Here is an 18272-nt window from a genome sequence, read left to right as displayed (position 1 = left end):
ATGGACTAAATGTTCCAATCAAAAGACATATAGTGACAGAATGGATTTAAAAAAAAAAAATGCTGCCTACAAGAGACTCTTTTCAGATCTAAAGACATATGCAAATTGAAAGTGAGGGATAGAAAAACATTTATCTGCAAATGGAAGTGAAAAGAAAGCTGGGCTAGAAACAGTTATATCAGACAAAACAGACTTTAAAACAAAGTCTGCAACTAGAGACAAAGGACAATACATAATCAAAAGGTAACAACAACAAAAAAGGAAGTAATTGATAGCAATATAATTATAGTAGGGGACTTCAATACCCCACTTACAGAAATGGATACATCATCCAAACAGAAAATAAACAAGGAAATAATGACTTTCAGTGATGCATTAAACAAGATGGATCTAATAGATATATATTCAGAACATTCCATCCCAAAAGAGCAGAATATACATTGTTTTCAAGTGCACATGGAACATTCTCAAGAAAAGATCACGTTAGCCAACAAAACAAATCTCAACAAAAGGACTGAAATCATACCATGCATCTTTTCCAACCAAAATGCTATGAAACTAGAAATCAACCACAAGAAAAAAATCTAGAAAGAAGACAAATATATGGAGGTTAAATAATATGCTACTAAACAATTAAGGAGGCAACCAAGAAATCAAACAAATCAAAAAGTAAAATGGAGAGACATGAAAAGGAAAAAAATCTTTGGGAATGCACCAAAAGCTACTCTGAGAGGGAAGTTTATCACAATACAGACCTACCTCAAGAAGGAAGAAAAATCTCAAACAACCTAAACTTACACATAATGGAGCTAGAAAAAGAAGAACAAACAAAATCCAAAACCAGTAGAAGAAAGAAAATAACAAAAATTAGAGAAAAAATAAATGAAATAAAAACTAATAAAACTGATAAATGAAGCCAGGACCAGGAGCTTGTTATTTGAAAAGACCAACAAAACTGACAAACTCTAGCAAGATTCATCAAAAAAAAAAAGAAAAAGAAAAAAAGGAGGACTCAAACAAAATCAGAATGAAAGAAGAAAAATAACAAGCAAATCACAGAAATACTAAAGATGATAAGCAAATATTATGAAACATTATATGCCAACAAACTGAACAACCAAGAAGAAACGGATAAATTCCTAGAAATATGTAACCTCCCAAAACTGAATCAGGAATAAATAGAAAATATGAATGGTTCAGTTACAAGCAATGAAATTGAGTCAATAATAAAAAAAATTCCCAAAAAACGAAAGTTCAGGGCCACTTGCCGCTAGGCCCTACAAGTGAATTTTACCAAACATTTAAAGATAAGTTATTACCTATTTTTCTCAAACTATTCCAAAAAATAGAAGAGGAAGGAAAGTTTCCAAATTCATTCTATGAAGCCAGCCAGCATCACCCTGATACCAAAACCACATAAAGACACTACAAAATAATATATTATAGCTAATGAACATAGATACAAAATTCCTCAACAAAATATTAGCAAATGGAAATAGTACATTAAAATTTTTTTTACTTTTAAAAATTAAAAAAAAAAATCATTCACCATGATCAAGTGGGATTTATTCCTGGGTTGCAAGGGTGGCTCAATATTTGCAAATCAACACAATACATCAAATCAATAAGACAAAGGCTAATGTTCTATTGATCTACTGATCATTTCAATAGATGTAGAAAAAGCATATGACAAGTACAACCATCCATTTATAATAAAAACCCTCAACAAAGTATGTTTAGAGGGAACATACCTCAACATACTAAAGGCCATAAATGAAAAACCCACAGCTAACATCATACTCAGTGGTTAAAAAAAAGACAAAAAAACAAAAAAAACAGAGCTTTTCCCCTAAGATCAGGAACAAGACAAAGATATCCACTCTCACTTTTACTCAACATAGTTCTGGAAGTCCTAGCCATAGCAATCAGACAACAAAAAGAAATAAAAGGCATTTAAATCAGTAAGGGAGAAGTAAAATTCACTATTTACAGATGAAATGATATCCTATAGAGAAAACCCTAAAGACTCCACCAAAACACTACTAGAACCGATAAATGAATTCAGGAAGGTCAGATACAAAATCAATATACAGCAATTGTTTGCATTCCTATATACACAAATAATGAAGTAACAGAAAGAGAAATTAAGAAAACAATCCCATTTACAATTGCACCAAAAAGAATAAAATACCTAGGAATAAATGTAACCAAGAAGGTGAAAGACCTGTACTGTGAAAACTATAAAACAGTGATAAAAGAAACTGAAGATGACACAAACAAATGGAAAGAGATTCCATGTTCATGAATTGGGAGAACAATATTGTTAAAATGTCCATAGTACCCAAAGCAATCTACATATTTAATGCAATCCCTATCAAAATACCAATAGCATTTTTCACAAAACTAGAGCAAATAACCCTAAAATATGTATGGAACCACAAAAGACCCCAAAAAACTAGAGTAATCTTGAAAAAGTAGAACAAAACTGGAGGTTTCACAACTCCAGATTTCAAGATATACTACAAAGCTGTAGTAATTAAAATAGTAAGGCACTAGCACAAAAAATAGACACAAACATCAAAAGAACAAAATAGAGAGCCCACAAATAAACACACAATTATATGGTCAATTAATCTTCAAGAAAGGAGGCAAAAACACACAAATGGGAAAAAGACAAGTCTCTTCAACAAGTGGAAAACTAAACAGCTACATGCAAAACAATGAAACTGGACAATTTTCTTACACCATACACAAAAATAAACTCAAAATGCTAATGCTAAATGAAAATCTAAATGTGAGACCTGAAACCATAAATACCCTAGAAGAGAACACAGGAAGTAATTTCTTTGATATCAGCAGCAGCAACACTTTCCTAGATATGTCTCCTGAGGAAAGGGAAACAAAAGCAAAAATAAACAAACTACTGGTATTACATCAAAACAGAAAGCTACTGCACAGCAAAGGAAATAATCAACAAAACTAAAAGATAACCTACTGAATGGGAGAAGATATTTGCAAATGACATATCTGATAAAGAATTAGTATCAAAAATATATAAAGAACTCATACAACTCAACACCAAAAAATAATCCAATTAAAAAATGGGCAGAAGAAAAAAAAAAAAAAATGGGCAGAAGACATGAACAGACATTTCTCCAAAGAAGACATACAGATGGCCAACAGACACATGAAAAGATGCTCAACATCACTTATCATCAGGGAAATGCAAATCAAAACCTCAATGATATTAACTCACACCTGTAAGAATGGCTAAAATCAAAAACACAAGACACAACAAGTTTGGCAAGGATGTGGAGAAAAGGAACCCTCATGTGCTGTTGGTGGGAATGCAAGTATGAAGGTGCCTCAAAAAATTAAAAATAGAATTATCATATGATCCAGTAATTCCACTACTGGGTATTTACCCAAAGAATATAAAAACATCAATTCCAAAAAGATATATACACATATTTACTGCACTAGTATTTACAATAGCCAAAATATGGAAACCATGCACGTGTCCATCAGTAGATGAATGGATAAAATATATATATATACACACATACATACAATGGAATATTACTCAACCAAAAATAAAAATAGAGAATGAAATCTTGCCATCTGCAACAACATGGATGGATCAAGAAGGTATAATGCTAAATGAAATAAGTCAATCAGTGGGGTGCCTGGGTAGCTCAGTGGGTTAAGTGTCCAACTCTTGATCTTGGCTCAGGTCTTGATCTCACAGTCATGAGTTTGAGCCCCGCATTAAAAAAAAGGAAAAAGAGGGGCGCCTGGGTGGCTCAGTTGGTTAAGCGACTGCCTTCGGCTCAGGTCATGATCCTGGAGTCCCAGGATCGAGTCCCGCATCGGGCTCCCTGCTCGGCAGGGAGTCTGCTTCTCCCTCTGACCCTCCTCCCTCTCATGCTCTCTGTCTCTCATTCTCTCTCTCTCAAATAAATAAATAAAATCTTTAAAAAAAAAAAAAATATTAAAAAAAAAAGGAAAAAGAAAAAAGTCAATCAGAGAAAGACAAACACCATATGATTTCATTCATATGTGAAATTTAAGAAACAAAACAAACGAACAATGAAAAAATGACACACCAATAAACAGACGCTTAAATAAAGAGAACAAACTCGTGATTACCAGAGGAAAGGGGGGAGGGGTGGGGTGGATGAAATAGGTGAAAGGAGCTGAAAGTACACTTATCATAATGAGCACTGAGTAAAGCACAGAACTGTTGAATCATTATACTGTACACCTGAAACTAATATAACAGTGTACATTAATTACACTGGAATTAAAAAAACAAAAAACAAAACAAAACAAAAAAAAACACCTCAATAACCTAACTTTATACTTTAAGGAACTTAAAAAAAAAAAAACTAAACCTAAAGAAGGAAGGAGAAAGAAAATATTAAAGATTAGAGAAGAGAAACAAAACAGAGAGAGAAAAAGAGAAAAATCAATGAAACCAAAAGTTGGTTCTTTGAAAATATGAACACAACTGACAAACCTTCAGCTAGAGTGACAAAGATAAAAGAAAGAAGATGCAAACAACTGAAATCAGAACTGAAAACAGGAACATTACAACTGACCTTACAGTAATAAAAAGAATTGTAAAATACTATAAACTGATCACCAAAAATTAAGTAACTTAGATAAAATGGACATTTCCTAGAAAGACAAATTACCAAAACTGATTCAGTAAAAAAAAAAAAAAAATCCAAATAGACCTCTAATTATACTCCAATTGAATAAGTAATCAGAAACCTCCCCAAGAGAAAAGTCTGACCCCAGATGGCTTTACTGGTAAATTCTCACCAAGTAATAAAAGAAGAATTCACAGCAATCTTCTCAAAGTCTTCCAATAAACAGAAGAGGAACAAACAATTCCTAACTCAGTATATGAAGTCAGTATTACCCCGATACCAAAGGCAGACAAAGACAGTGCAAGACAACAACAGCCCAATTTCCCTTATGAATACAGACATAAAAATCTTCAACAAAATGGTACCAAATCAAATCCAACAACATATTAAAAAGATTATACACCATATACACCATAACCAAGTAGAACTTATCCCAAGAATGCAAGGGTGGTTCAACAGAAGAAAATCAAGCAAAGTAACGTACATCAATAAAACAAATGAACAAAAACCCATATGAGCATCTCACTGATGTAGAAAAAGCATTTGAAAAATTAAACACGCTTTCATGACAAAAGCAAAACAAAGCCAAAACAATGAAAAAAACCCAGACAAGAATAGAAGGAAACTTTCTCAAGGTGATAAGGTCATTTATAAAGAACCTACATCACACTAAATAGTTAAAGACTGAAAAATTTTCCCTTAAGATTAGAGACGAAACAACATTGCTGCCTCAACAATGTACTGAAAGTTCCAGTTAGAGCAATTAGGCAGGAAAAAGAAAATGAAATAGAAAAAGAAATAAAACACAAATTGTAAAGTAAGAATTGAAACAATGTCTCTTCACAGATGACACGATTCTATATAGAGAAAATCCCAAAGAATTCACACACACACAAATTACAAGAGTTAATAAGTGAATGCAGCAAAGTTGAATACCAAATCAAATAAACACACAGAAAACCCAATTAAGTTTCTATACAAAATCAGTGAACCAACCACCCAAAAAGGAAATTAAGAAAACAATTCTATTTACAATAGCATCCAAATATATAAGAATAAATTTAACCAAGAAAATCAAAGATTTATAACCTGACAACTACAAAAACACTTTTGAAAGAAATGAAAGATGACCTAAATAAATGGAAAGGCATCCAAGTTTATGGATTGGAAGACTTAACATTATTAAGACGGCAATACTATCCAGTGTGATCTACATGTCCAAATGCAACCCCTATCAAAATTCTAATGGACTTTTTTGCAGAAATGGAAAAACCAATCCTCCAATTCACGAAGAATTGCAAAGGACCCCAAGTAGCCAAACAATACTGAGAATAAAGAACAAAGTTGGAGAACTCAACTCCCCAATTTCAAAACTTATTATGAAGTTACACAAATTAAAATGGTCTGGTACTGGATTGACACAGATAATGTAATAATATTGAGAGTCCAGAAATAAACTCACACAAGTAGGGTCAGTTGATTCTCAACAAAAGTGCCAAAACAATTCAGTGGGAAAAAAATCGTATCTTCAATTAATGGTGCTAAGACAAACTGGATGTCCACAAGCAAAACAATGAAGTTGGAACTCTACCTCACACCATGTAGAAATATTATCTGAAAATTCATCAAAAGCCTAAATATAAAAAGCTAAAAATAAAACTCTTAGAAGAAAACACAGAGACAAATCTCCATAACTTGGATTGGCAATATATTCTTAGAACACCAAAAGATGCACAAGCAATAAAAGGGTAAAAAACACAACTTAGTCTTTATCAAAATTACAAATGTTTTATATTATCTAAGGACATTCTTAAGAAAAGACAACCTATAGGACAAAATATTTGCATATCACATACTTGATAAGGATCTACTACTCAGAATATATGAAGAACTCCAAAAGGGACAACCCAATATTTGAAAAGACATTTCTCCAAATAAGACATACAAATAGGCAACAAGCACATAAAGATACTCATCAGTAGTCATTAGAGAAATACAATTCAAAACCACTGGAAGTATCTTTTCAATCTACTAAAATGGCTAAAGGGGCGCCTGGGTGGCTCAGTTGGTTTAAGCGACTGCCTTCGGCTCAGGTCATGATCCTGGAGTCCCCGGATCGAGTCCCGCATCGGGCTCCCTGCTCAGCAGGGAGTCTGCTTCTCCCTCTGACCCTCCCCCCTCTCATGTGCTCTCTCTCGCTCTCTCTCTCTCTCAAATAAATAAATAAAATCTTTAAAAAAAAAAAAATAAATAAATAAAATGGCTAAAAAATTTTTTAATGGAAAATAACAAGTGTTGATATGAATGTGGGAAAATTGAAGCCCTGGTACAATGTTGTAAAATGTAAAATGGTTTGACTGCTGTGGAAAACAGTTTGACAGTTCCTCAAAGAAGTTAAAGAAATTATCACGTGAAACCGTAAACTCCTAGAAGAAAAGAGGTCTTGGTGATTTTTTGGATTTGACACCAAAAGCAAAGTCAACATCAGCAAAAAATAAGTGGGGCTGCATCAAACTGAACAGCTCTGCACAGCAAGGGAAACCATCAACAAAATGAAAAGATAACCTACATATTGCAAAAAAAAATTTGCAAATTATATATTTAATAACAGGTTAATATTCCAAATATATAAGGTACTCATATAACTCAACAGCAAAAAAACCCAAACAATCCAATTAAAATACAAATCAAAACTACAATGAGAAAGCACCTCACACCTGTCAGAATGGCTAAAATCAACAACACAAGAAACAACAGGTGTTGTCAAGGATATGGAGAAAGGGGAACCCTCTTGCACTGTTGGTGGGAATGCAAACTGGTACAGCCACGCTAGAAAACAGTATGGAGGTTCCTCAAAAAGTTAAAAATAGAACTACCTTATAATCCAACAACTGCACTACTCGGAATTTAGCCAAAGAATACAAAAATACTAATTCAAAGGGATACATGCACCCCAATGTTTATGGCAGTATTATCTACAGTAGCCAAATTATAGAAACAGTCCAAGTGTCCATCAACTAATGAATGGATAAAAAAGAGGTGGTATATATATACAGTGGAATATCACTCAGCCATCAAAAAGAATGAAATCTTGCCATTTGCAAAGACATGGATGAATCTAGAGAGTATTTGCTAAGTGAAATAAGTCAGAGAAAGACAAATACTGTATGATTTCACTCATACATATAATTTAAGAAACAAAACAAATGAGCAAAGGAAAAAAGAGGAGAGGCAAACCAAGAAATACTCTTAACTATACAGAACAAGCTGATGGTTACCAGAAGGGGGATGGGTGGGGGATGGGTTAAATAGATGATGAGGATTAAGGAGTGCACTTGTGATGAGCACCAGGTGTTGTATGGAAATGTGGAATCACTATATTGAACACCTGAAACTACCATTACACTGTATGCTAACTAACTGGAATTTAAATAAAAACTTAAAAAAAAATGAGCAGAGGAGTTGAAATGGTATTTTTCCAAAAACATAGAAACAACAACAGGCACACGATAAAGTGCTCAACATCACTAATCATCATGGAAATGCAAATCAAAACCACAATGCATTATCACCTCAACTTGTTTGAATGACTTTCAACAAAAAAACAAGAGCTAAGTATTGGTGAGGATGTGGAGGAAAGGGAAGCCTTGTGCACTGCTGGTGGGAATGTAAACTGGTGCAGCACTGTGGAAAACAATATAGAGGTTCTTCAAAAAATTAAAAACAGGAGTGCCTGAGTGGCTCAGTGTCCGACTTCAGCTCAGGTCCTGAGATCAAACCCCACACCCAGCTCCTCGTTCAGCAGGGAGTCTGCTTGAGATTCTCTCCCATTCCCTCTGCACCTTCCCATGCTCACACAAACACTCTCTCTGTAAAATGAACGGATAAATCCTAAAAAAAAAAAAAAAAAAATTAAAAATAGAATTACCATATGACAGAGCAATCTCACTTCAGGATATATATCCAAAGGAAATGAAAACAGAATCTCAAAGAGATATCTGCACTCCCATGTTCACTGCAGCATTACTTACAATAGCCAAGATATGGAAACAACCTAAATGCCCACTGATGGATGACTGGATGAAGAAGATGTGGTATATATATGAATATATACAACAGAATATATTTGCAGATAAGAAAAGGAAATCCTACCATCAACAACATGGATAGGCCTTCAGGACACTGTGCTAAGTGAAATACCCAGACAAAGATAAATACTGTATGTATCACTTTAAATGTAGAATCTTAAAAAAAAAAGTAAATATAAAAAAATGGTCAAACTCATAGAAATGGAGTAGAAAAGTAGCTGCCAGGACTGGGGGTTGGGAGAAATACAGAAACATTGGTAAAAGGGTACAAACTTTCAGCTACAAGTTCTTAAAAAAATAAATAAATAAATACAATTCTGGAGACCTAATGTAAAACATGGTGACCTTAGCTGGTAACACTGTATTGTATAATTGAACTTTGCTATGAGAGTAGAATTTAAATGTTCTCACTAAAACAAGTAAATAAATATGTGAATTGTTGGGATGTGTTAATTAACTAGATTGGGGGTGAATCATTAAAAAAAAAAAAAATTACCATAAATCCCAGTAAGCCTCTCCTAGGTATATACCCCAAAGAACAGAAAATACATGCCCACACATGTTCATAACAGGATTATATACCCAATAGCTAAAAGATGAAAACAGCCCAAATATTTTTCAATGGATGAATGGCTAAGGAAATTGTGATATATACATAAAATGAGTGTTCTGCCATAAGAAGGAATGAAGTACTGATACAAGCTACAATATGAATGAGCCTCGAAAATAAGCTAAGTGCCACAGCGATTATAATTCTCAATGGAGAAAAACTGAGAGCTTTTCCCTTAAGGTCAGGAACACAGCAAGAATGCCCACTCTCACCACTATTGTTCAACACAGTACTAGAAGTCCTAGCTTCAGTAATCAGACAACAAAAAGAAAGAAAAGGCATCCAAATCAGCAAAGAAGTAATCAAACTCTCTTTCTTCACAGATGACATGATACTTTATGGGGAAAACCCAAAAGATTCCAACCCAAAATTGCTAGAACTCATACAGCAATTCAGCAACGTGGCAGGATACAAAATCAATGCAGAGAAATCAGTTGCATTTCTATACACTAACAATGAGACAGAAAAAAGAGAAATTAAGGAATCGATCCCATTCACAATCACACCAAAAACCACTAGATACCTAGGAATAAACCTAACCAAAGAAGTAAAGGATCTGTACTCTAGAAACTACAGAACACTTATGAAAGAAATTGAGGAACACACAAAGAGATGGAAAAACATTCCATGCTCAGGGACTGGAAAAATAAACATTGTTAAAATGTCTATGCTGCCCAGAGCAATCTACACATTCAATGCAATCCCTATCAAAAAACCACTGACATTTTTCACAGAGCTGGAACAAACAATCCTAAAATTTCTATGAAATCAGAAAAGACCCTGAATCACCAGGGGAATGTTGAAAAAGAAAACCAAAGCTGGGGGCATCACACTGCCTGACCTCAAGCTCTATTACAAAGCTGTAATCATTAAAGCAGCATGATATGGCATGAAAACAGACACATAAGTCAATTGAATAGAATACAGAGCCCAGAAATGGACCTTCAACTCTATGGTCAACTAATCTTCAACAACGCAGGAAAGAATATCCAATGGAAAAAAGTCTCTTCAACAAATGCGTGTTGGGAAAACTGGACAGCCACATGCAGAAGAATGAGACTGGACCAATCTCTTACACCATACACAAAGATAAACTCAAAATGGATGAAAGACCTAAATGTGAGACAGGAATCCATCAAAATCCTAGAGGAGAACACAGGCAGCAACCTGTTTGACCTTGGACAAAGCAACTTTTTCCAAGACACATCTCTGAAGGCAAGGGAAACAAAAGCAAAAATGAACTTTTGGGACTTCATCAAGATAAAAAGCTTCTGCACAGCAAAGGAAACAATCAACAAACCTATGGAATGGTAGAATATATTTGCAAATGATATTACAGATTAAGGGCTGGTATCCAAGATCTACAAAGAACTTCTCAAACTCAACACTCATCCAAAAAAACAAATAATCCGGTCAAGAAATGGGCAGAAAACATGAACAGGCACTTCTCCAAGACACACAAATGGACAACAGACACATGAAAAAATGCTCCACATTACTTGCCATCAGGGAAATACAAAACAAAATCACAATGAGATACCACCTTATACCAGTCAGAATGGCTAAAATTAACAAGACAGAAAACAACAAATGTTGGCAAGGATGTGGAGAAAGGGGAACCCTCTTACACTGTTGGTGGGAATGCAAGCTGGTATAGTCACTCTGGAAACCAGCATGGAGATTCCTCAGGACGTTAAAAATAGAACTACCCTACGACCCAGCAATTTACCCCAAAGATACAGATGTAGTGAAAAGAAGGGGCACCCGCACCCCAATGTTTATAGCAGCAATGTCCACAATAGCCAAACTGTGGAAGGAGCCGAGATGTCCTTCAAGAGATGAATGGATAAAGAAGATGTGGTTCATATATACAATGGAATATTACTCAGCCATCAGAAAGGATGAATATCTATCATTTACATCGACATGGATGGAACTGGAGGGTATTATGCTAAGTGAAATAAGTCAATCAGAGAAACACAATTATCATATGGTTTCACTCATGTGGAACATAAGGTATAATGCAGAAGACAATAGGGGAAGGGAGGGAAAACTGAACGGGAAGAAATCATTGAGAGAGACAAACCATGAGACTCTTGACTACAGGAAACAAACCGAAGGTTGCAGAAAGGGAGGTGGGTGGGGGAATGGGGTAACAGGGTGATAGGAATTAAAGAGTGCATGTGATATGATGAGCACTGGGTGTTATATTCAACTAATGAATCCTGAACATTGTATCAAAACCTAATGATGTACTATACCTTGGCTATTTAAAAAACAAAAAAACAAAAACATGCAAGCATAGTCCCCTCCCCCATGGGACTTACAGATAAAGCAAATAAATAAACAAATATATCCAAAAAGAAAGAAAGAAAAGAAGCTAAGTGAAAGAAAGCAGACATGAGGTCACATACTATATGATTCCATTTATATGAAATATCCAGAAAAGTTAAATCCATAGAGACAAAAGGCATATTGGTGACTATAAGGAACAGGGAGAAGGAGAAATAGGGAGCAACTGCTTAAAGGATACAGTTCTTCCTTTTGGGATAGTGAAAATGTTTTAAAAATTATATAGAGGTGGCAGTTGCATTACATTGTGAAGGTACTAAATGCCAATCAACTGTCGACTTTAAAACTGTTTATATCAATTTCACCTCAATAAAAAAAATACAAAAAATTTTTGATTGTTGGGGCACCTGGGTGGCTCAGTCGTTAAGCGTCTGCCTTCGGCTCAGGTCATGATCCCAGAGTCCTGGGATAGAGCCCAGCATAGGGCTCCCTGCTCCGCAGGAGGCCTGCTTCTCCCTCTCCCACTCCCCCTGCTTGTGTTCCCTCTCTTGCTGTGTCTCTCTCTGTCAAATAAATAAATAAAATCTTAAAAAAAAAAATTTTTTTTTTTATTGCTTATATATGCTATAAAAATGTAGTTCAGGGGTACCTTAAGGAAAAAAATCTAATTCCATACCCTATCTCAGACCTTCCACCAACCCAATGTAAAATTATTTTAAATTATTTCTTAAGACTCCGGGGAAAAACTTTAAGTCATAAATCATAAAGACATGGGAAAAGATTAAAAAAAAAAATCCAAAAAAAAACCGGAACCCCCTCTAATAGTCATTTTTGTTTTCACTTCAATTCTCTGCATATACAATCCGACAGTGAGAAACAAGGTATATTAGGAATGAAAGTGGAACTTAATCATATTTAAAAGGCAAAATTTTTAAATGTTGGTCAAATTTAAGCTTCAGCCTAAAAAAAATAAAGAGCACAAACATACACAATAAAAAGAAATTTCATAATAACAAGGCTGTGATTATTTCTTACCTCACTATCTAAGAAATCAGAAAGGAGTTTCAGAACATTCTTGGCTGTAGCAGTCTCTTCTTCAGCTTCTTTGAACTCTTGGTCTCCATCAGTGTTTATTTCTGCATCTTCACTTTGTACGGCTTTGATTTTTTTAGTTTTAAATGGCTCAATACCAAACGTCATCAGTTGGTCAAAGATTGCCTTTAAAGCACTTATTTTTATTGTCACATCATCAATTTGCAAAACCTAAATTGAAACATCCCCCGCCAAAAAAAGTAAATTCAGTAAACTTTTCATTGTCTATGCTGTATAAAATTAACATGTACCTTATTTTCTTAGTCTAATTCCAACAGTCAAGTCCACATGAAACATCATTTTTCAAAAATTAAAATTTGTTTTAACGTTATTATTTTCATTTGTACCATAACACTTAGACTTCTATTTCATTCAGGAAAAGTTCATCTTCAGTACAAAAAAAATTCCTAGAACTAGAATCAGGCTGTATTATATTATTTGTTCCTTTTATTTGAAAAAGAATGAATATATTGGATATGATTTTTTTTTTAAGATCTAGAAAAACTGTTCAATTACATTGTAATTGTTATGGCCATCCATTAAGTAAAAAACATTACATTTTAACCAATAAAAAGCATTCATTAGAATATCAGTACTCTTCCAGGTTAGCAAGCTTTACTAAAGATAAAATTTTCTTTATTAGTTCAATAAATTCAAATTTCATTAAAAGTAAATTCAGTTCTCAATGAACTGGACTCCTTTATAAAAGGAGGTAAACTATAAAATCCAGCAGTTTGTATGAGTCTGTCCTAGGTTAAGAACACTGAATTCCTATATACTAAATTTCAAAGCCATGAAAAAGATAGAGCTGAATATTTCTATTATGAAAAGCTTTATTATTAATGCATTTAAATTTTGGACATTGATCCACTACTTGGCTATATGGCTTAGCCTTTAGAATGAATAAAAATCACAAGTTGGTCAAGTTAGTGAATTGAGAAAAATAGCTCAAATCTTTGAAAGAAATTTCAAAATGTTATCTATGATGGTAAGACCTGCAAATTTCCCAGAGACAAATGCAATGTAAGGACTATTCTATAAGATTTCTAAACATGCTACTCTTTTAGCAGCAACTTGGTTTTCCTTGTCCTTCTCAGTTCCTTACTGGTTAGCAATAGCTCTCAATACTGTATTTATCTAAGCAAGACTTTAAAATGAAATAATTTCTGGGGCACCTAACTGGCTCAGTCAGTAGAACATGTGACTCGATCCTGAGGTTGTGAGTTTGAGCCCCATGTTGGGCATGAAGCCAAGAAGGAAGGAAGGAAGGATTTCTCTCTCTTACCTTTCTAACAAGTGTGTATACGTGTCTTAAATCAATTTGTATTACTAAGGCTTGATTTAAAAAAGAACTGATTTCTTACTCCCCCAAAAGATAGCTATTTTCCCTTAATTTAAAATCTTCTAATGAGAGCCCAAAAAGTAACTTTATGAACAAATGAATTCATTCAGTGGTTAACTTCTTTTGATCATAAACCCTTTTAAGGACATGAGAAGAGCTTAAAACCCCACTGCAGAATAACATACAAAAAAAAAAGGACAAAATTTTACATATAACTTTTTATTTTTTTTTTATAGATTTATTTATTTGACAGAGGGAGAGAGACAGCGAGAGTGAGAGCACAAGCAGGGGGAGGGGCAGAGGGAGAGAGAGAAGCAGGCTCCCTGCTGAGCAAGGAGCCCGACAAGGGACTTGATCCCAGGATCCTGGGATCAAGGCAGGCGCTTAACTGACTGAGCCACCCAGAAGCCCCTACATATAATTTATTTTACTGCATTTGAACCTGATATTCACGGTGGCTCAGTCAGTGTCTGACTCTTGATCTCATGGTCATGAGTTTGAGCCCTGCACTGGGCTCACATTGGGCATGGAGCCTACTTTAAAAAAAAAAAAAAATATATATATATATATATATATATATATATATATATGTATAGATATAGTTTTTTTTCAGGCAAATATTAATAGCTAGTCCTCAAAAAAAGTTTAGGGATCTCAGTTGTTTATATTACAAAAGAGGGGGGCAACTTCAATTCTTTAAAACTTTAATTCCATGACAAGGCTGCTTTTCTATTGACTGGTTTGATTTGGAAGAGGGTAAAATTGTGGAATGGTCTTGATAAGAAACATCATTTATCTTTCACACCTGCTTGATTTTGACAATTCCTTTCCACGACGGAGAAGTACAAATATAAAAATAAACAGTATCAAGGCTCCTATACGCTCTGTCAAGTGGAGCATGAGTTAGTATTAAACATATCAGAATGCTCCAGGACACGCTTAAGCATTACAATCATACTATATTTCTTTGGCTGCAATGACCACAGCACTTATTACTGATGTTATGGCCAGCAAAAATTAAAAGGATCAAAATCCACATTTCATCTTCAAAGGCTAAGTGAACTTAATTATCTTTTAGAAAAGTTCTATGGTGTTTCCTTTGCTGCAATACTAGAAATTTTATGTAACTGTCTACCTTTAATCTCCTCAATTAGAGTTCCAACCTGACTACAACTCACAATTTTTCAGCAGCATTCTTAATGGTATATAGAATATCTTAATGAATGTTTTATCCCATTTTTAGAGCCAAAAAAAAAAAAAAAACTACTTAAGCTAGACATAAATGAATTCTTCACTACTGAATGTTCTAATAAGATTTTTCTTCCACTTAAGAGTAATGACCAGAGATCAATCTAGCACTTCAAGACCCATCTTCTAGGAAGCCAGGAAACCCAAGTAGAGAGCTTACTATATATACAGTATTTCTTAGCAAAACCTCTTTGAAAATACAGGATTTTATTCTCTGGGCACCTATATTAAGCCAAAAAATTTCACAATAGTAAACAAGACTTCCTTCTAATTACTAACAGAATCACTGATGCCAACTGACTGAGAAAGAATGACTATAACACATGCAGATTCACTCTACATCTTAGAGCAAAACCAGATGTAGGGCCAAGTACTATAAATGATTCATCTGGACAAAGTACCAAAATTTTTGTTTCTTTGAGAAAGGAACTTTCACATCATTTTTAAAGATAAGACTGACGGTGCCTGGGTGGCTCAGTCGTTACGCGTCTGCCTTCGGCTCAGGTCATGATCCCAGGGTCCTGGGATCAAGTCCCACATTGGGCTCCCTGCTCTGGGGGAAGCCTGCTTCTCCCTCTCCCACTCCCCCTGCTTGTGTTCCTGCTCTCGCTATCTCTCGCTCTGTGTCAAATAAGTAAAATCTTTAAAAAATAATAATAATAATAAAAAAGATAATACTGACATTTCAAGTTTCCAAAAGGATCTAACAATAACAGAAATTTTTCTAAGACAACAGCAGCATGGGATGATAAATATAAACAGAGCATCAACAGGAATTTCATCACTGCACAGTAAATAAATTGATGAGATGCCAAATGCTCCAAAAAAGGAAACTAAAACAAAACCCTGAAATTCCTAATGACTATCTTTTGACGTAAGTATGATTTTAATTTTCTTCCTCTGATAAAAGCCACGAGCAGTTTGACCATTTCCAGAACACATGACTTCCCCAAGTTCTAATTGTATGCTTTTTTTCCCTTGGTAATGTGATTGCAAATTAAAGCATGCTCCAAGATAAGGGTTTCATGCTGAGGGAATACTCTACTATTGCTTGAGTTCAGTCTTTTTTTTTTTTTTTTTTAACATTTATTTATTTATTTGAGAGAGAGCGAGCGAGCACGTGCGAACAGGGGGCAAAGCAGTGGGAGAGAGAGAATCTCTAGCAGACTCCCATGGAGCCCAACACTGGCAGATTTCAGGACTCTGAGAGATCATGTCCTGAGCCAAAATAAAGAGTTGGATGCTCAACCAACTGAGCCACCTGGCACCCCAGAGTTCAGTCTTTTAAAATAATCTTTTCATGAAAATGATGATCTGTGTTGTCACGTTATTTTCAAACTGAGCACACAAAGCACTCCCATTTACCGCTGGCAAGCAATTTGCACTAAAATTCCCTGCAGCTTTTTTATACCATTACATTTGGCAATACTAGATGCTACCTGAGTCACATTGTCTTTTCATATGGAGAAGTGGAGGGAGGTATATTTTTGAAGTTAAGCCAGGCCCAAATGTTAAAAGATAGATGTTCAAAGACGTTAAAAAGTCAAATACATTCCATTGGTACACTAGATTTCATCCTTCTTGTCTATTCAGTAGCATTCTAGCAAGTGCCTTCTCTTCTTGTATTATCAATTTTTTCCTTTCAACAGAGCCATTGTCCTTAGTATTTATTACAAACATGGTGTAATCTTCTCCATCTTAAAAAAAATCTAAAACAAAACCAAAAACCTCTTCTTTTTATTCCAAACCCTTCTCTTGCTACCTCCCCATTTCTATTTCTCCTAACAAAAATAAAATCTTGAAAGAGTAGTCTACACTGGCTATCTCCAATTCCTCTCTCATAATTCTCTCTTCAGACCACTCCAATAAAGCTTTGCCCTTCACATAAGCTATTCTCATGAAAGTCACCAAACACTTCCTTATTTGCCCCAAATGGTCAATTATAAATCCTTATCAACCTGTCACCAGCATTGGACAGTCGGGTGATGCTAGCCCCTGTAAAATATCATCTTCATTTGCCTTCTAGGAATGACATCACACTCTCCCCTTACTGTCTACTTCGCCTTAGCCTTTACTGGTTCTCTTTATCTCCCCTTTCCTTGAAATGTGGCCTAAGCCCTAGGGAACTACAAAGTCAAGATCTCTACTCAATCTACACTCATCCCTCACATAACATCCAATCTCTAAGCACTGGATACTATTATAAAGACTTAGAATTAATCTCTCCAACTTGCACTTCCCTCCTATCTCCAAACTCACATATAAATGTCTTATTTGATATATCCACTTGGAACTCAAACTTCAAATTTACCATGCTCAAAATTGAACTCCTTATCTCATCCACCTGCCATACAACCTGTTCCTCTGTTTTCCCTATCACAGGAAAGGGCAAGTTTATCTTTCCAATTATTTGGGCTAAAATTCTTAGCTATCTTCAATTTCTTTCTCTCACATGTTACATCAGATTCATCACCAAATTCTATTTTTTTTTTTTAAAGATTTTATTTATTTATTTGACAGAGAGAGTCACAGCGAGAGAGGGAACACAAGCAGGGGGAGTGGGAGAGGGAGAAGCAGGCTTCCTGCCGAGCAGGGAGCCCGATGTGGGACTCGATCCCAGGACCCTGGGATCATGACCTGAGCTGAAGGCAGACGCTTAACGACTGAGCCACCCAGGCGCCCCTCATCACCAAATTCTAAAGATGTCATCTTCCAAACTTATATTACCACCCCTTCTCACAACCCCAATAACCACTTGAATACTGGTCCAAATCATCATCTCTTTCCTGGATAATTGCATACCTTCCTTATGAGTATCTCTGCTTCCATACTTGTACCCCTACAGTTAATATTAGGGACCTGCAAACTATGGGTAAGGGGCCAAATCCAGTCTGCTGCCTGTTTTTGCACAGACTTCAAGTTAAGAAGAGTTACACATCTTTAAA

The 18272-nt window shown here is 35.1% G+C and overlaps 1 protein-coding gene across 1 annotated transcript in view; it reads right to left on the bottom strand.

Annotated features, from left to right (window-relative positions):
• The window catches only part of NCAPG (non-SMC condensin I complex subunit G), a 51092-nt gene that overhangs the window by 12376 nt on the left and 20444 nt on the right, over nucleotides 1-18272 (bottom strand). Inside the window, exon 14 of the mRNA XM_036072093.2 lies at nucleotides 12681-12908. Coding sequence (XP_035927986.1) covers nucleotides 12681-12908 — 228 coding nt within the window. The remainder of the gene's footprint in view (nucleotides 1-12680; nucleotides 12909-18272) is intronic.

The sequence above is a fragment of the Halichoerus grypus genome, chromosome 3 (genome assembly GCF_964656455.1).
Source record: "Halichoerus grypus chromosome 3, mHalGry1.hap1.1, whole genome shotgun sequence".
NCBI lineage: Eukaryota > Metazoa > Chordata > Mammalia > Carnivora > Phocidae > Halichoerus > Halichoerus grypus.
Note: the sequence above shows the minus strand (reverse complement) of the source record. Positions and strands in the feature narration are given on the sequence as shown.